This window comes from Saimiri boliviensis, chromosome 3, assembly GCF_048565385.1.
Source record: "Saimiri boliviensis isolate mSaiBol1 chromosome 3, mSaiBol1.pri, whole genome shotgun sequence".
Lineage (NCBI taxonomy): Eukaryota > Metazoa > Chordata > Mammalia > Primates > Cebidae > Saimiri > Saimiri boliviensis.
Window position 1 is genome coordinate 85537431 of NC_133451.1, and position 20670 is coordinate 85558100.

Genomic DNA, 20670 nt, shown 5'->3' on the forward strand with positions numbered 1-20670 from the left:
TGCTGTTTGTTTCTTTTACTTCAAAAGAGGATGACTACATTCCTTGTGCTGGTATCAAACTATCAATGAAAATAAATTAAAAACACAGTTTGAAGGCATTCATTATTTCTTTTTCCCTAGCACATGTTATTCAAAAAGGAGAATATTTTGTCTCAAGAATGGACTAAGTTTTAAACACAGATGTAGTTTATATAGGATAAAAACTACAGGCCTTGGAACCGAGAGTTTTAGATTTAAGTCTCATATCATGTATGTTTTAAGCATGTGATTAGGTAATTCATCTAACTTTTCTGATTCTAAGACTCCTCATCGGTAAAATGAGGATTAAGAGAGATAACCTATAAAAATGATAAAGTTTAAAGTATTATTGCTCTTTTCTTAGTATGAATGAAACAGTGGCAAGCATACTTTGACCATTTGTGTAAGGCTTATTTTCTAGCAAGTTCTTAATAAAATAATATTTGGAAATTGATTTTTCTTAAGGATACGACATATGTAAAGTCAAAGACTGTGACTATGGTACAGATCTGAAAGATGAAATTAACTGAATCCATTATACTCTCTATATACTACATATCTAGAGAGAGTCCATATACACACAGAGTATAATGGACTCAGTTAATTAACTGCTATATATATTGCAGCTAATGGATAGCTAGAAAATTTGCCATCCTCCTGAGAGAAACTCATGTCTCATTTACAGTTGTCTAGTCTACAGTTATAATATAATCACTGTTTTCTTAATGCTTTTGAAATACCTTACATGGCAATTCCCTGGAAATAGATGTATATTTTATAGGACATATTGAAAAAATAATCAGTGTATATCTATAAAATCTTCATTTATGCTAGTTAAATGTGTGTTCATGTAATAAAGAAGAAGAAAAAAATTACAAATGAGTTCAGAGTTATTAACTACAAAGTCTGAGATTTATATTGGAAGAGTACCATTTTCCTACCTGAAATATTCCACGAAATAATTTACTTTAGAACTAAAACAGTATGTTACAGAAGTTCTAAAATGCTCAATTACAAGCAACATATTTATGTAGGCCAATTCAGATAGGTAAAATGATTTTGCATCTCAAAGCGAGTAAATATTTATCTTAAACATAAGAATTTTTTACTCTGTACAAGACAGCCTACACTACATTATTTCTTTTCAAAATGTGTTTGACTATGTTTGACCAGAGGATCATATTCACAGTATTTGCATTTTTTTTTTTTTTTTTTTTTTTGATGATGCCACCCCTTTACTTTGCCTCTGTGGACACAACTCCCGTGCAGGCCGTGCTCCGTGGGGCGAAGCTGCAGCTACAGGACAGTTTTTAGACACGTGGCCCGACCATTTGCCATTCAAGGATTACAGCAAAATATTATATTTGTAATTTTTACCCTTCTCATTGCCTCCCCCCCCAAAAAAACTGTACATGAGTTTACAAACATATTAACATATAAATAATGAGAACCGTCCTGGTGGAGCCGCCTCCTGTCCCTGCTGAAGATGAACACTGCGGGCGCTGTGCCCACACAGACTGCCTGTGCATCGAGAGTCTCACGGCGGCTGTCCCGGGCCTGCAGCTGGCTTTTTCGGCACCTCCAGGTTCAACCATGAGTTTGTCTCTGCTGTGCCCAGGGCAGAGCCCGGGGGCTGCGACCGTGTGTGGCTGCCCCGCCCGTCATCGCTCTAGCTCCAGCTCATGCTGGAAGGGACGCTTCCTCTCCCGACAGTGTTTCTTGTGGGCCAGCCAGTCTTTCTGCTGACACTGGGAGCCGCAGTACCGGGCCACCTGGCAGCGCCCGCAGATGTTGAAATCCCGGAGCTGCTTCTCGATCACCGTGCAGGGCGGGTAGTGGCACTCATAGTAGGTGCAGGAATTCTCCTCCTCTTCCACCACGTCCCCGTTGGCGTTGTAGTACCGGGTCACGTTCAGGACAGGAAACTGTTCTTCTATGGGGTCTGTAAGCAGCTGCTGAATTGCAAGCCAGTACAAGCTTTGCTCCCTCTGTTTGCTAGAGGTCTCTTCGGCCTTGGGCCGCCAGCCCCATGGCACCAGCTGCAGGTTGTCCAGGCGATTGTCCACAGTATTTGCACTTTAGTTTCTGGGATATATGTACAGAACATGTAGGATTGTTGCTTAGGTACATACATGGAAATGTGGTTTGCTGCCTGCATCCCTGTCACCTATATCTTCATTTCTCCCCGTTATCCCTCCCCAACTCCCTACCTCCCACTATCCCTCTCCTAGTCCCCCCAACAGACCCCAGTGTGTGATGCTCCCCTCCCTGAGTCCATGTGTTCTCATTGTTCAACACACACCTATGTGTGAGAACATGCAGTGTTTGATTTTCTGTTATTGTCAGTTTGCTAAGAATGATGGTTTCCAGATTCATCCATGTCCCTACAAAGGACATGAACTCATTGTTTTTATGGCTGCATAGTATTCCATGGTGTATATGTGCCACATTTTCCTTGTCCAGTCTATAGTCGATGGGCATTTGGTTTGGTTCCAGGTCTTTGCTATTGTAAACAGTGCTGTAATGAACATACGTGTGCATGTGTCTTTATAATAGAACGATTTATAATCCTTTGGATATATACCCAGTAAGGGGATAGCTGGGTCAGATGGAATTTCTATTTCTAGGTCCTTGAGGAATTGTCACACTGTCTTCCACAATGGTTGAACTAATATATACTCCCACTAACAGTGTAAAAGTGTTCCTATTTCTCCATATCCTCTCCAGCATCTGTTGTCTCCAAATTTCTTAATGATCACCATCCTAACTGGCAAGAGATGTTATTTCAATGTGGTTTTGATTTGCACTTCTCTAATGACTAGTGATGATGAGCATTTTTCATGTTTGTTACCCTCATAAATGCCTTCTTTTGAAAAGAGTCTGTTCATATCCTTCACCCACTTTTGAATGGGTTTGTTTGATTTTTTTCTTGTAAATCTGTTTTAGTTCTTTGTAGATTCTGGATTAGCCCTTTGTCAGATGGGTAGATTGCAACAATTTTTTCCCATTCTGTTGATTGCTGATTCACTCTAATGATTATTTCTTTTGCTGTTCAGAAGCTCTGGAGTTTAATTAGGTCCCACTTGTCTATTTTGGATTTTAATGATTTTGGTGTTTTAGTCATGAAGTCCTTGCCTATGCTTGTGTCCTGTATGCTTTTGCCTACATTTTCTTCTAATGCTTTTATCGTGTTAGGTCTTATATTTAAATCTGTAATGCATCTGGAGTTAATTTTAGTGTAAGATGTCAGGAAGGGGTCCAGTTTCTGCTTCTGTTCATGGCTAGCCAGCTTTCCCAACACCATTTATTAAATAGGGAATCCTTTCCCCATTGCTTGTTTTTGTCAGGTTTGTCAAAGATCAGATGGTTGTAGATATGTGGCATTGCCTCCAAGGCCTCTGTTCTGTTCCGTTGGTCTATATCTCTGTTTTGGTACTAGTACGATATTCTTTCGATTACTGTAAACTTGTAGCAGAGTTTGAAGATAGGTAGTGTGATGCCTCCTGCTTTGTTTTATTTGTTTGTTTGTTTGTTTGTTTTTTTGTTTTGTTTTGTTTTGTTTTGTTTTTTGCTTAGAATTGACTTGGTATACTCTCTTTGGGTTCCATAGAAGTTTAAGGTGTTTTTTTTTTTGTTTGTTTTTTTTTTTTGTTTTTTTTTTTTGTTTTTTTTTTTTTCCCAGTTCTGTGAAGAAGGTCATAGGTAGTGTGATGAGAATAGCATTGAATACATAAATTATTTTGGGCAATATGGCCATTTACACAATATTGATTCTTCTTAACCATGAGCATGGGATGTTTCTCCATCTGTTTGTGTCCTCACTTATTTCATTGAGCAGTGGTTTGTAGGTCTCCGAGAAGAGGTCCTTTACATCCTTTGTTAGTTGTATTCCTAGGTATTTTATTATCTTTGTAACAATTGTGAATGGGAATTCACTCTTGATTTGGCTCCATTTGTCTCTTATTGGTGTATAGAAATGGGTGTGATTTCTGCACGTCGATTTTGTATCCTGAGATTTTCTGAAGTTGCTTATCAGTTTCAGGAGATTTTGGGCTGAGACGATAGTGTCTTCTAAATATACAGTCATGTCATCCACAAATAGAGAATATTTGACTTTCTCCTTTCCTAATTGAATACCCTTTATTTCTTTTTCTTGCCTGATTGCTCTGGCTAGAACTTCTGCATCATGTAAGTTTGGGAAGAGTTTGAATTTTTGTGCAGTGTTTAAAGTGTCTACTGTCAAATTAGGTGTTTTTGTTCTTGTCATGGCAGAAGTTTGTAATATTAGGCTGTTGCTTCAATTAATAGTGCAAAATAGAGAAAGGGACTGTAACACAGCATACAAAGCTCTGGTTGGTTTACCTGACGGATTCAGTAAGAAGAGATGTAAACGAAATTAAAGAGTTAAATACTGCTGCTATTATACAAGAAAAAATTAAGACATTTGAGCTTTTACCATCTCGTACTCTTTTAAAACTGCGAAATATTTCTATTCAAAGAATTGATCTTCGAAATGTTTATTCACTGAACTAGTATAAAAATGCAAACACTATTCTGAGAAGATCTATGTTCTAACATGAAAAGATGGAAAACCATTCCATACTCATGGTTAGGAAGAAGAAAACGGCCATACTGCTCAAAGTAATTTATATATTCAATGCTATCCCCATCAAGCTACCATTGACCTTCTTCACAGAACTGGAAAAAAAAAACAAAACAAAAAAACACCGTAAACTTCATATGGAACCAAAAAACAGCCTGCATAGCAAAGGCAATCCTAAGCAAAAAGGATAAAGCTGGAGGCATCACACTACCTGATTTCAAACTATACTACAAGGCTATAGTAATCAAAACAGCATGTACTGGTACCAAAACAGAGATATAGACCAATGGAACAGAACAGAGACCTCAGACATAATGCCACACATCTACAACCATCTGATCTTTGACAAACCTGACAAAAATAAGCAATGGGGAAAGGAGTCCCTGTTTAATAAATGCTGTTGGGATAACCGGCTAGCCATGAGCAGAAAGCTGAAATTGGACCCCTTCCTGACACTTTACACTAAAATTAACTCCAGATGGATTAAAAATTTAAACATAAGACCTAACACCATAAAAACTCTACAAGAAAACCTAGACAATACCATTCAGGACATAGGCATAGGCAAGGACTTTATGACTAAAAAACCAAAACAATGACAATAAAAGCCAAAATAGACAAATGGGACCTAATTTAATGCAAGGGTTTCTGCAAAGCAAAAGAAACAATCACTAGAGTGAACTGGCAACCAACAGAATGGGAAAAAAATTGTTGCAAGGTACCCATCTGATAAAGGGCTAATATCCAGAATCTACAAAGAACTAAAGCAGATATACAAGAAAAAAACCACAAACAAACCCATTCAAAAGTGGGTGAAGGATGTGAACAGATGCTTTTCAAAAGAAGACATATATGAGGTCAACAAACATATGAAAAAAAGCTCATCATCACTAGTCATTAGAGAAATGCAAATCAAAACTTCATTTAAATACCATCCCACGCCCTTTAGTATGGAGATCATCAAAAAATCTGGGGACAACAGATGCTGCAGAGGATGTGGAGAAATAGGAACACTTTTACACTGTTGGTGGGAGTGTAAATTACTTCAACCATCGTGTAAGACAATATGGGGATTCCCTAAGGATCTAGCAATAGAAATTTCATTTGACCCAGCAATCCTATTACTGGGTATATACTCAAAGGATTATAAATCATTCTGTTATAAAGACACAGGCACAGGTATGATCATTGCAGCTCTATTTGCAATAGCAAAGACTTGGAACCAACCCAAATGCCCATTGATGATAGACTGGACAAGGAAAATGTGGCACATATACACCATGGAATACTATGCAGCCATAAAAAAGGATGAGTTCATGTCCTTTGTAGGGACGTGGATGAATCTGGAAACCATCATTCTCAGCATACTGACACAAGAACAGAAAACCAAACACTGCATGTTTTCACTCATAGGTGGGTGATGAACAATGAGAACACCTGTGCACAGGGAGGGGACCATCACAAACAGGGTAGGTGGGTGGGTTGGGGGCAAGGGAGGGGAGGGACAGCTCAGGACAGGGAGATTGGGTAGAGATAACACCAGGAGAAATGCCTGATGTAGGCAACAGGGAGATGGAGACAGCCAACCATCATGGCATGTGTGTACCTATGCAACAATCCTGCAGGATGTGCACATGTACCCCAGAGCTTAAAGTACAATAAAAAAACAAAAAAGAAAGAAGTTAATTTAAATATCAATCTGTTGTTATGCTCCACATGGGTGACTCAGTAAGCAGCCTACATTTCCTTCTCTCCCACATGCTTCTAGAAAACACACAGCAAAGTCAGACATTTCCAGTGATAGTATTATCAGTTTAAATTTGCTTTGTGTTTCTGGATAACTATACAGGTTTTCCAAATGAAATGTAAATTCACATGTTATTGGAGAGTAGGGCTAAGAAAAAGGCCTTGTGTTAGAATGAAGAATCTCTTTGAATTTTTCACACTGCAAACAAATGCCACATTCAAACATAAATCTCTGGAGAATTCCCTGGAGACAGTATTAAAATTTCACTTATTGGTCTATGATTTACCCTCGTCATTTTAAGTCTCTTGGTCAAAAATATATCAAAGAAAACAATTTAAAGGTGTCTGAATTATTAAAAATATTTCTGACACTAGGTAAATGTAAATTACAATACACATGCAAGGATTTCTGCATGATCATTTAAAATATCTGCACAAAGTTTTCTCCTTCCACTTTTCTACATTGTATCATAACTAATACACTCTGAGAGCTTGACAATACCCTCTTTGTACTTGATTACATATGTTTAAAATAAAAAGGATGCCTGCCCATACACTAGACAGTTATGGTGAGTGGAATGGAACTTAATATTATAATATACTTTGAACTCTCGGAGCAAAGTGCTAAGTAAGCACTTGAAAATAATAAGCCAGGTAGTTTCTGTACCTGGCCACAATTTGAATATTATAGACTTAAGTAAATTAATAAAAGTCCCGAATATTTAAAGTCAATGACTCTGACATTGTCACTCTATTAGGATCATTAGTCACTAAAGTAAAAAAAAAAAAAAAAAAAAAAAATCCTTAGAAATTCAAAGTTCAAGATTTGTTCTGAATTCTGCATTTCAAAATATGTCATAGTGTGCATGCCATTGGAACTCACTTAACACTATTCCAATGTAACTACAAAGATTATTATTTAACCTAAGATTATTATTTAACCAAAGATTATTATTTAACCTAAGGTTTAGAAATTTGTATCAATTTACATCTTTATATACATTAATTAGCCCTAAACACACTTAAATATAAAGTTTGTTAAAAAAAAAAACAAGGTAAGATTGAAACATATTTGAGAATTTTAATGTACAATAAAATTTTATTATAATTATTATCAAACGATGGGTGTGGTGGCTTATGCCTGTAATCCCAGCACTTTGGGATAGGGAAGTACAGTGATAGTATAGTTCCTCAGGTGAGGAGCACTTGAGCCCATAAGTTTGAGAGCAGCCCGAGAAACAAAGGGAAACCCCTGTCTCTAAATAAAAATTAAAAAATTAGCCAAGCTTGGTGGCATGCCCCTGTACTTCCAACTGGAGCAGAGACAGGAGGATCACTTGAGCCGGGGAGATTGATTCTGCAGTGAGCCATGGTTGCACCACTACAATCCAGCCTGGGTGACAGAGAAAGATTCTGTCTCTCTGTATATATATTATTATGAAAATACAAATATGCATATTATTTGCTTATTTGGAAATTTGTTTTAATGTACATATTTTCAGCTTTAAGCTTATAGTGTTTTTGAAAGTTTGCTGAGGAACTGAGAGCTATGGATTCTGCAGCAATTATTACTAGCTTGGGCCTGGGGATAGTTACTTAACCTAAGTTTTATTTCCCTCAAAGGGTTTTTATCAGAATGAAATGAAATAATGCCCATGAGCCAATTAGTACAGTGCTTAGTACTAATAAATGTTAATTGCCATTGTTTCTATTATTTGAAATATTATAAACTGGAGAGAAACTCAACAGAGTTTCAATTGTGTGTAATTCAGAATATTTGCTAATTGTCATGAATTTGGTATATATCCAGCACCTCCTTTACAATAATTAGAGTCATTGTTTTGGTTTACTTATTCGGTCAGAGTGCTTATGAAGGCTTAAATAAGATGAACTGAGAAAAATATGCCTCCTGTTAAAAGAATAAGGAGATCTGAAGACCTATTTCATGCCTGCAAGGATATTAGCATAGGACATATTAGGAAATGTTAAGTTAAATAAGAAGCTGCTGAAACATTTGTAATACAGAATTAAATCATAGATATCTCAACTTAATTAATGTTTCCTGGGAAGATAATTATATATGTGTATATACATGTCCAAATATGTACATTTATTATGTACTGACTTGTAATATGTGTGTGTATGTAACAAATGTACTTATTTGTTCATGTATAATATAAATATATGCACATGTGCATATAGTTACATACATATATGCACAATGTCTTTACCTTCATTGTAATGATACTCCATGAAGTAGTAGCTGATATCTATGCTAAGTAAAGACGCTTATTGTTATCAAATATGCTATCTATGCTTAAGTAAAGATACCAAAAGATATCAAAAATGCTAATCTCATTTGTTCATAATGTGCTAATTTCTCTTACTGCCTAGTAGTTTTGAACATGTTCAGCATTTTTTCTCTTTGAACTGAGGATAACATGAATGGGAAAATGAAATAAAGTAGCAATCTGATTTTTACAATATTTACAATGCCTTTGATTATTTGCCTTCCTTTTGAAATGCATGCATAATTTCCACTGGCAATAGTAAGAATACCATTTGCAGATGAAAAAAAATGGTATAAACCTCTCAATTTGGATATATGCTCACAGTGCAACTAATTTGTATGCAAAATACATTGTCAGAATTAAATTAAAAACCCACTTGTGAATAGTAGCATCCAAAACAGTAAGGATATATGATGATTTAACGATTTTGAATAGCTCTGCAGAACTGTAAGTCCTACTGTGACCAATAAACTCCCCAATGCAGAAAGTTGTACTTTTTTCTTTATTTTAACCTCCTAAACTAAAGCCGTTGAAGCTTCTGAGGCAAAGGAATTAAAATTTATGTAAAACTAGTCTTCTGATCAGCATTTTACTACATTTCATCAATTGTATAACATTTATGGCTCAAAATAAGTGAATTTAATATGCTAATCATCATTATAGTACTATTTATTGAATATATATGTATACGTGTATACACACACACATATATGTTGTGATGTACTCTATATATAGTTACCATAAAAAATACTTGAAGTGAAAAAATGCATAATATGGCAGACATAGGTCCAAACTTGAAACCAGGATACCTAACTTAGCCTCCAAAATACACGCTACATTTTGTAACCTTTGACTGTCATTTGGGAAAAAACACTTAAAATGTTTGCACTACAATTTATGAAGAATGACAAGGTTTGCATAACCCTCTCTAAAATTCCTTTCAGCTATGATTTTTTGAAAACATGATTGCTTCTTTTCATTGTCTTCCTATGGCATCTTATTTTCTCTATTGCTTGATTCAACACTTACCCAATATCAAATATTTGGTCACTAAATCACTTGTTAAAGAGCACAGTGGCTTGACTTCGATGGTTTTCTCTGTGTTTAAAAAAGATTGGTTTGATAAATAGATGGATGAATGGGTGGATGAATGAATTCCTGAACATCAAGAGAAAAAGTGAAGGGAAAAAGTTGGGGAGAAAGAGAGAGAGAGAGAGAGCACACAAAAGCATCATCTGTTCTGCTGCAAACAAAAGATTCATTGCATGTTGCACCTTTGCTAACTTTCAATTAAGTTTATTCTTTTTATGATTATCTACCATAAATCATTTATTTATGTTAGTCAAAATTAAATGAATAAAGAGAGTAAAGAGTTTGAACTTGATGACTAAAAGTAGAGATCAGCTATCTTTGATTTTTTTTGCAACTATGAAATGAATATTTTTTGCAACAATGAAACCTTTTTATGGAAATGTTTATATAGAAGTTTTTCTAGATGATGTGCTATTGATTGTGCAAGAGGAATGTAGATGTGTTGATGCTTGGTGTCAATATTTAGAGTCTTTCATTTTAAAAACAACCTGATAGAATATGTATATCTCCCAATAATTTTATTCACTGTGGAAAATTTCTTCAAAATATATCAAAATTTTTCTCAATATTTTTAGAGGAAATTATGTGCAAGATGAACATATTTTTTCTCTACTGTCTTCTCTGGTAAATAATTTTACTCCAATTGCCTCTTAAATTTATAAGACCCAACATTTTGAATATTCGTTCTAAAATACAAATTTTTAGTGTGATTAATAATTACCTTGTGTATGATTATTACCCTGCTGACTAATTTGGGTCTTCTGGAATCATGATAATGCCTGTGACAATAAATTAACATGCAAGTATATTTTCAAGTCTACTTTTGTTTTAATTTAGGTTTAGGTATAACTTACATTTTATCCATACATCTAAATTTAGTTGTCTTATTTTACAAGGTTATAACTAACTTAATGTTAAAAAAAGTTTAATCAGTGTTTCTTGAGTGTCTAAAATATTCAAGCTCTTTTATAGACAATGCAAATATAAAATAGTTTCTACAGAGCCCAAAGCCCCAGCTAAAAAAAAAAAATAATTTCTATAGGCTAGGAAATTATATTTTGCTAATGTGATAAGGAATGCCTCCATGGTAGAGAAAATACCAAAAATAAAGCCATGAAAGAGAAAAATCTTCGAATTTTTAGAGAGTTATTGAGTTGGTTAGGTTAGTGATCTTATAAATATTTTACTTAGCAGGCATATTTGTGAATGTGTTTTTGAGTGAAATGATTTTATAGTCTGAAGTACTGACTTATTTCAAGCACAAAAAATCCACATATACCCATGTATACACATATATCAAGCATTTATCTGTTAATTTTTTTTTTTTTCCTTTTTTGAGATGGAGTCTCACTCTGTTGCCCAGGCTGGAGTGCAGTATCAAGATCTCCTCTCACTGCAACCTCCACCTCTCAGTTTAAAGCGATTCTCCTGCCTCACCCTACTGAGTAGCAGGGATTGCAGGCTCATTCCACCACATCTGAATAGATTTTGTATTTTTAGTAGAGATGGGGTTTCACCGTGTTGGTCAGGATAGTCTGGATCTCCTGACCTTGTGGTCCACCTGCCTTGGCCTCCTAAAGTGCTAGGATTACAGGCATGAACCACCACACCCAACCATCTATTAGGGTTAAAGAAGAAATTTGGATTGCCATTTTAAAAATTGATAAATAAGTATATGTATTGTGAGAGTATTTACATACATTTTAGAAACATAATTATGTTTTTTAAACAAAAGTGCTGTAGTTTGTCAGCTGTTTTATAACTTTAAATTGTACAATAATTTATGAATTTCCAAAGGGCATACCTGCATTAACACTTTTACACATGACGCCTCACAATGAAAATTTAAGACATTAGCATTGATCTAATATTACTATAAATTGTGATTAATTTAACAATTGTATTTTTGTAAAACTTTGTCTAAATTTGGTATTTTTTCATATATATGCCAATTTGTCTATTAGTTTATCACAATTGTATTCAGTAGTGCTACATATAGTACAAACTCATTAACATTAATATCTTTTCTAAGATATAAGGAGACGTGTAAACATGCTATAGCTGTCATTAAATATATATATATATATATATATATATATATATATATGCACACTTGCATATCAGTATCTTTGTATAAGGATTAGATAAAGCCTTTATTTCTCCCCCCATGAAAGAAACAAAGTATCAACCTTTAGTAGTGGAAATGACTAATTAAAAATTTCTGTAATATGAATATTTAGGAGATGCTCCTTTCCTGATTTATTAATTGGTTATTCTTTCCTTCAGTTTGGCCAGCAAGAATTGTATAGTATTGATGAAATGCTGTGTGAGTGTGTGTGTGTGTATCAGTGGTAGAATAATTATTTCATCTTGACAGGTCTAATCTGCTTTCTCCATCAAGGTTATAAAATAAAACTGACTGAAAACATGTTAGTAAAAATACCTGGGAAGGAACTGGATGCTTTGACATCATGTTAACTACATAGTTATGAATGCTGCATTTGAGCAACTATATAGTTAACAAAGTAGATATAGTATCTATTATATTGGATTATCTAGACTGTTAATACTTGTGTATTAACAAAAATAATAGAAAGCTGACATTGCTGTGACTGTTGGAAGTGGGTGAAATTAGAAAGGCATTTCTGTTCCAAGATCCTTCCTGTGGAACTAATCATGTTGTTTTCAGAATGTTTTTGTTGAAGACAAAATACTGCATGCACTCCTTTAGTACAAAGTCAGTTTAAGATAAGATTTTTATAGCTGAAAAGAAAAGTAAATAAATAACTGGGATTTGAAATGTTGGATAAGATTTTCTACTTTTTGAGTACACTGTTTGCATTAAGATAAACTGTTTCTTCTGTGTATTTCCTTGCTATTTGCAGAAAGATGAACTGTTCCTTTTATGCATTTTTTCACTGTATCTTAATTCTGCTAAGGATTGACTAATATACTATCATTTCTGCAGGTTTCTGCTGTTTATTAACCCAAGTTTAATGTTTAAGGCAATATTAAGTGTTCTGTCATGTAATAGCAAAATGCTTCCATCAAAAATGTATTACCAATACGGCAGAAGTCAATAACATCACCTGCTATAAAACAAGGTTGATTAGAAGCTCTTTTTTAAAGACTCGTTTAGAATCCATGACAAGTTGAAACAAGTTTGTATGAACACACATTGCTTCTTTGTGAATAGACATTTAGATTATCTGATTTAAAATGAGTTGGTTATTTCAGCTTCAATTATGAAAACTTCATATTTCCTAACAAACTATTAAAGAAATTGGTATATCTAAACCTGATAGTATTAAATTTCAATGTAATGATTAATCTACAAAAGGATTATCACATATTAAAGTAATTCTTATGAAAGCTGCTTAAATTAGCAAGATAAGTCAAACATTTATTGTCTAAATATTTTTACAAGAGCTTAGATTCAGAAGTATTATCTGGCCCAGAAAAGACAACTTAAGTAAAAAATAAAGTCTATAATATATATTGGATTATGTTAATAAAATATTAATATTCTGGTTAAATACCTAATAACATAATTAAGAAGTACTCAATTTATATGTCAATTTTAAAAATTCTTCATTCTTTTCTCTCATGTTCCCAGCCATGGGCAGATACTCAAAATATACAGGAAATGGAAAGCAATGGTTTGAGGAGACTGATATAACCTATGGCAATATGAAAGAGCAGTGATGGCTGGGCATGGTGGCTCATTTCTGTAATCCCAGCACTTTTGGAGGCCAAGGCGGGTGTATCACCTGAGGTCAGGAGTTTGAGACCAGCCTGGTCAAAATGGTGAAACTCGATCTCTACTAAAAATACAAAAGAATTAGCTGAGCATGGTGGCATAAGCCTGTAGTCTCAGCTACTAGGGAGGCGGAGGCAGTGGAGGCCTGAGAAGTGGAGGTTTCAGTGAGCTGACATTGTGTCACTGCACTTCAGCCTTGAAGACAGAGGGAGACTGTCTCAAAAACAAACAAACAAAGCAGCGATAAGACAAAGCCAGCTTCACACAGCCTCTTAGACACTCCAGCTTCCCTAGCAAAAATTAACCATCATCTTTCTATAGTTAAGCCATCTCAAGGTACTGTATAGAGATTTACGGGTAATCTGCTACACTTGTCAGCACCTGTCACAGTTTCACTCATTTAAAAAAAAATGTGTTGATGCTAATAATACATGATTAATATCCTGATCTGTCTTTCACTAGAAGGCCTGAAGCTTCACTCACAGATGTATAAAGTCAGCAAAACTGGCCATTATTAAGTGACTACTTCTATACATACATTTGTATATATATGTAAATAATATATATTTCATATATATACAAGTTTGTGTATGAATAGTCTGTTTTTCTATTTTTATATGTGTATATAATACCTGTATTTTTCTTATAGATATAAAAGTTATTTTTATATACACACATTTTATTTTCATAATCACACAATAAAATGAATAGGCAAGAAACATACATTATGTGTATATGGATATAGATATGTATGTGTGTAGGTATATAAAGTTATTCCTTTATTATGTTATTTTTCTTGGAGACTATGTCTTTTGTCAAGAGGGATTTTATTCAGTTCATCCAAAAAGACTACACAAAAAAGTCTTTTAGGGCAAAAGAGTCCGTTGCCCTAAATGTTTATAATTACAAGTCAAATAATTTAAAAATGTGTGCCTGCTTAGAACTATAAGAACTCCAATAATACAAATAAAACTGCATGGCCAGATGGGAAAGAGTACCTCAGATTTGCAATAAAGCCAGGATCCCCTATTCCATTCTTCATAGGTACAATCCTAGAAAACAGTATGATATAATGAGTTAGAGCAAGAACATTGGAGTCAAGGAGGCCAGGGCACTAGCTCTTGTTGTATACTACTAGATACATATGCAATTATAAAATTAGGATTAAGTGCAAAATTCTTGCAGTTAACCCTGATTTTATAATTGCATATGTATCTAGCAGTATATATTTCATAAATATTTTAAGGGTTAAATGAGATACTCTATTATGAAAAATTAATAGAAAATTAATGTTAAGCACTGTTTGAATTACAGCATTTATTAACTTGTTTTATCATATATATTTGAGCTATAGAACTTAATGTTTTTATATTATATACATAGTGAAGTGATTACTATAGGCAAGCAAGTTTACAAATCCATCACTTTTCATAGTTACCTTTGTGTGTGTGTGTGTGTGTGTGTGCATGTGTGTGTGTGTGTGTGTGTGTCAGAGAAACTAAAATCTACTCTCATCAATTTTTTCAGGATACAGTACTATTTATCATAATTTTCATGCTAGATATTAGATCTATAGACTCATTAGTTCTACATAGTTGCAAGTTTATAATCTTTTACTTCTACTCATTTTTGTACACTTCCATCCCTGGTAACCACTGTTATACTCTCTGCTTCTATGAGTTTGAATTTTTAGATACTACATGTAAGTGAGATTGCGAAGCATTTTTCTTTCTGTCTGCTTTATTCATTTACTGTAATGTCCTCCAAGTTCATCCATGTTGTAAATTATAGTATTAAAAGAAAACACAGGCATTTGTTGAGAATTTACTATTTAGTGGCCACAATTTACAGATTACATGGATAATATCATTTACACACAATAATTCCTAACAATAGATGTTACTATTAGATTTTGCAGATAACAAATGTGAGGTTTAGAATTTGAGCATGTTGCTCAAGGTCACATACTTAACAAGGGACAGAGTCAGTATTTAAAATCAGTTTGCTCTTAGAAATGATGTGCTTACCCAATATGCTATTAACAACCAAATACTCAATAAAAGTTAGCAGAGTGTTTATTATCATCATTATTACATGTGGATAAAGAAAATGCATAATCCATTAGGACTTACTTTAGTTCCTTGTGAAATATTTCTTCATTCCCTCTGCATAGAGATTTTAATGTATTTACATTTTCTATAAATATTATTGACTTTACTACAATAAAGGATAATGAAACTCTTGTTCAAACAAAGGGAAGGAAGACAGGAAATGAAAAATAAATTAAGATCACAAGAAGGGTTTGAGTCCTATATACTCTATGAATGGATCTCAAGAAGTTTCCTGAGCCTATTTCCTTTTATTCAGAAAATAAATCTTCTAGCTATGAATTTCTTAAAGATCTCATGATATAAGACATACATTGTATTAGATACTTTGTCATGCAGAAGCTTTTTATAACTATTATACTGTCTTCCTTGTGATCTCCCTGCAATAACACTTTGAGGTACTGTATATCATTCCATTTGGAAGAAGTAACCATATTCCTTCTCAGCTATTACACTGCTTCCAGTACAATTCGTTTCATTAGTAAGTAAAGTGCATGCTTTAAGTGAAAGTATGTTTTTTAAATACGTAAGTCTCCTTGTCATATTTCCAGAGGGCATGACAGAATATTTACGTTATTATTTAATGGCAAAACTCACTTCTTTCTAGGAGCAATTTTTGATGAATCTGCCAAAAAGGATGATGAGGTGTTTCGCACAGCAGTCGGTGACCTTAACCAAAATGAGGAGATCTTACAGACCGAGAAAATCACATTTTCAGTGACGTTTGTTGATGGCAACAACCCTTTTCAAGCAGTTCAAGAAGGTAAGGTCATTAGTAGTCCACTATTAATTAATTTATTTTTGTTCAATTTAAATGGCAATGAAATTATCTTTGATGAAACCTATTAAACATGCACATCATTTTTGTATCTTTGTTGTAAATAGGGCATTATTCTCCTTGGAGATCACTGTTTCATAGTTGTTAACCTTGTATTCCAGTTTTGAAAGGGCAGAGTGTGGAAAGTTATTATATTAATTGAAATATAATATGAAATGTACAATTATTTACATGTAAAAGTTTTACAACATTTTTATGACTTCAGTGTAAATGAAACATTTTTTAAAAATACTATTTTCTAGCACAATGTTTATTTTGGAATTCTCTGAGATAACTGCCACCTTGGGTGTTGTTATAACTTGTGATGACATTTCAGGTGTACTCATGACAAATGTATTGCTGCAAGAAAAACCCTTAGACACTACATACAAATCAAACATTTTGCACTAGGGCTCTAACATACTGACCTATGCTATAAATTTTTGCACTTTACAAGGCACCAAATATTAAAATACTTTCCTCCTTTTTCTCTGTAAACTTGAGTAAGTTAAAATTTTTCATTGGTACAAAGTAATACAAATACCAATTATTATTAATATATTGGAATCATCATTCCAATTAATGAAGGTTTTGATTGAAAGATCTTATGCAAATGGAATTTTCTGTCTGATGGCATTAATATAATAAAATATTTAGCCTCTTGATCCAGAAATCACTCATTTTACATGAGACTATTTGCTGTTAATTGAAATGGTCTGAATGTTTGTGTCCTCTCCTACCCTCTGCCTATGTTGAAACGTAATTCCCATTCTGGTGATATTAAGAGGTGGGGCCTTCAGAAGATCATTAGGTTATGAAGGCTCTGTCCCCATGGATAGGATTAGTGCCCTTATGAAACAGGCCCAAGGGAGCTTCCCTGCCCTTTCTGCCATTGGAGGACTCAGCAAGAAGGCACCATCTGTGAAATAGAAAAAAAGCTCTCACAGGACACCAAATCTGCTGGGCCCTTGATCTTGGATTTTCCAGTCTCCCGAACTGTGAGCAATGTATTTCTGTTATGTATAAATTACTTAGCCTGAGGTGTTTTGATATAGCAGCCTAAACAAAGACACTAGTCTACCTTATTTTTATTGTAAGTTCAGAAGTTTTTTTTTTTTTTTTTTTTTTTTTTTAATGCAAACATTTGAAAGAGTAAGGAAAATAAATAAAAGTGTCTGAGAAAGTGTATTTTTCATTTACTATTTTATCTGTTTGATGTGCAGGTAACCTTTATTGAAACACATTTTCAATCAACAGCACTGGCTACTTTTGAAACGTATTTGTGTTTAGTTCTGTTAGAAAACAGATATGAGATTGGTGGTCTAAAAGTTTTCTCTTTACTAATGGAATGGAGTAAAACATCTTTTTTTTTTTTTTTTAATGAACAGAAACTGTTTTAAGTAAGAGCTGGCTTTACCAAGAATAGGATGTTCATAATAATAAGATAAAATTTTCATTTTTAATAAGTAAACATTAATGAAAAAAATTCAGATTGAAATAAACAGCCAGTTATTTACATTTTAAATTCAGAATCATTCTTACAATTAAGGATTTAAATACTGGAAATGTTAATAAATTTTCTATGGAAATATTTAAAGGCTGTCAACATTAGGGTTAGAAATAATAGAAGGATCTCAAAAAAATTAAGTAGAATTTGAACAAGATACCAAATTATTTAAAAAATATATTCAGTATTTTTCTTCCTCAACTCTTATTTATAAGGACAAGAATGTGAGCAGGAAAAACGTGAGGACAGAATTATCTATCTTCTGAGTAATTATATATTAATAATTGTGAATTAACTTCAAAGACATGCTAACCTACCCATGCTTTTTAAAAACTGACCTTACTAAAACAGTAGTAACAAAAAATAAAATGAAGACAACACAATGGTGAGAAACATGAATTATGAAGTCAGAAAAAAAGTCCTTCACACCTTTATTAAAGACTACAATTTGAATAGTTCTGACAGTTTTTTAAATACATCTTTCGTTTGTTTTTTTTTTGTTATAACACTGCTCTCTTTAATCTGCTACCACCTAAAATCTGAAAACAAAAATATCTTGCAATAGCGACGTGATAGCACTGAAAGCAAATTGAGAGAGATAATAAGGTTCCCAGATAGAGACCACTAGATATTTGTCAGGAAAATGAAAGAGTTGGACAGTTTGCCTGATGGTTTCTGATACCTACAAGATGTTCTCTACCAGTTATTTTGATGGTCAGCTTTAGGTAATAAACCTGAAATAAGTTCCAGGAAGCTTTCAGGATAATTTGTCTTCCTATTTAATATCAAGAAGGGTTTCACTTAGTGTTAGAAGTAAAAATAATTATTTGTGGAAGCTTTTTTGTTTTATTATTTTGGGAAATAGTGGTTTGAAAAAATAAAAGAAAATATTCAATTGAAAGAGAATAAACAACCAATTCAGAAGTACTGTTTTTTTCAATGTTTTTAGGAAGTAATTTAGGAGAAAACCTCAACTGTGCCATCAAAGATAGTCAACTTTCTCTCACATGTTTCACTATTAGATGTTTACTGTAATACTGTGAGAACTTATAATGAGAGAGTCTAACATCACCTTGACAGTTTTCATTTTTTTTACATTCTAAAGAAGGACAAAAGATTCAATGATACAATTATACCTGATTGCTTATATATTAGCACTCCTAATGAACTTGTAGAAAAACTCATGGTTTTGATCTCTTTCTGTTTATTTGAATTTGAAAGTCTCATTCTTGAACAAATAGCATAATCAAACATAAAGATATTTAGTAGTAATAACAAATGATAATAGAGATCACTCATAGGTTAGATAAGCAAAATTGAGCCTGAAAGCCTCAATTTATTTTATTGTTAGAATTTCCTCTAATCAGCCATATTTAAGAGCTGATTTTTTATATTGAAAATCAAAATTTCTTTTTATTGTATCTTTCTACTGTCATCACTTAAATAAGAGAGGAATTCAGTGACAAACAGCCTATATAATCCATACATGGTCATAAAGAGTAATGGTATTTTTGAAATCTTCCTTTGTACCTTTGGCTACAGTACATTTTTGGATAGCAATTAATCTTTTAGAAAATGAGTTTCTAGACAGATACCCATTAGAACACGAGGTCAACATTCCATTCTCTGGAGAGCCATGACTGTATCTGTTAATTTCTCAGTATTTGATAACATCAATTTCAGATCTTTTAAATAAATGAATAACAAGAAAAAAATTCTGTTTTCACAAAAGTTATCTGGAAATAAATTACTGGTTTTTAGATTATTCTTTTTATCTTTCTTATGAGTATTTTTGTTGATAAACCATTCTTCATCGTTTGTGTATTGAACTGTGGGATATTAACCAAGGGCAAATATAATTTCAAACTTTAACTCAGGAAGTTTTATTGACAATGTTTTTCTTTTGGATAAGCTATTTTGGTATCTAGGATGTAGCATTCTCTTTAAAAAGATAAAAAAACAAAAAAGAAAGTTACATGGGTTGTTTTTAAAAACCTTGAGAATTGTAGGAGTGGAAAATTATATAAATCTGGTTGAATATTTTCACAACTTAGATGAAATAATTGAGACCCAGAGAGGTTAAGTAATTCTCCCAAGTTCTCCTATGGTTACCAGGCATGTATGTGGCAGAAAAAGAACTGAACCAAGAATTCCTTCACATCACTAGTATTTTTCCTCACTATATCTAATAACTATACCCACCCACGCATATATACACACACATAAGATAGCACAATGTATTGTGGGACTTCAGTAAATACTGTAAGGATTGAAACAAGCAGCAGATTTATGTTCTGATATTTATTTGCTATTTATTATTTATGTTAAAGGCATTGAATAGTAGGAAAATTTCAATCTAGGTGATGAAGAACAGTTACATTATATAAATCAATCTTTTTCTTTTGACTTTGGTTTTCCTCATCTGTAAAAAAAATGACGAAATCTGAGCATAAAGTATTTTAAGGTCACTTTCATCTCTATGGTTTTATGACCTTTAAGAACACAGTTCTAGAATTATAACCTTATAGAAATGATCATTATTTAGTGTCCCTTTAGAGAAGATTTCACATTGCTGAAATTGCCTCTGAGTTTTTCTTTGACTTAAAAATAGATTAAACAAACATTGTTTGTTCTGCCACTTCATTTAGCTATTCACCGCAACCCACAGAACTCATTACTACCACTAGAATCCGAAGGGTTTTTTTGCTGATTCCCTTAACCTGAATGA

The 20670-nt window shown here is 33.4% G+C and overlaps 1 protein-coding gene and 1 pseudogene across 3 annotated transcripts in view; one reads left to right on the top strand and one right to left on the bottom strand.

Moving 5' to 3' along the window:
* GRID2 (glutamate ionotropic receptor delta type subunit 2) overlaps positions 1 to 20670 on the top strand; it is a 1500723-nt gene that overhangs the window by 272113 nt on the left and 1207940 nt on the right. For 2 of the 3 annotated variants that reach the window (XM_074396451.1, XM_003924021.4), the window contains exon 2: positions 16226 to 16381. In XM_074396451.1, the coding sequence (XP_074252552.1) occupies positions 16226 to 16381 (156 nt within the window). Of the gene's footprint in view, positions 1 to 16225; positions 16382 to 20670 lie in introns of those variants that run through there. The other variant, XM_074396449.1, reaches the window with a different exon arrangement.
* On the bottom strand, positions 1561 to 11576 carry LOC120363617 (zinc finger MYND domain-containing protein 19 pseudogene; annotated as a pseudogene).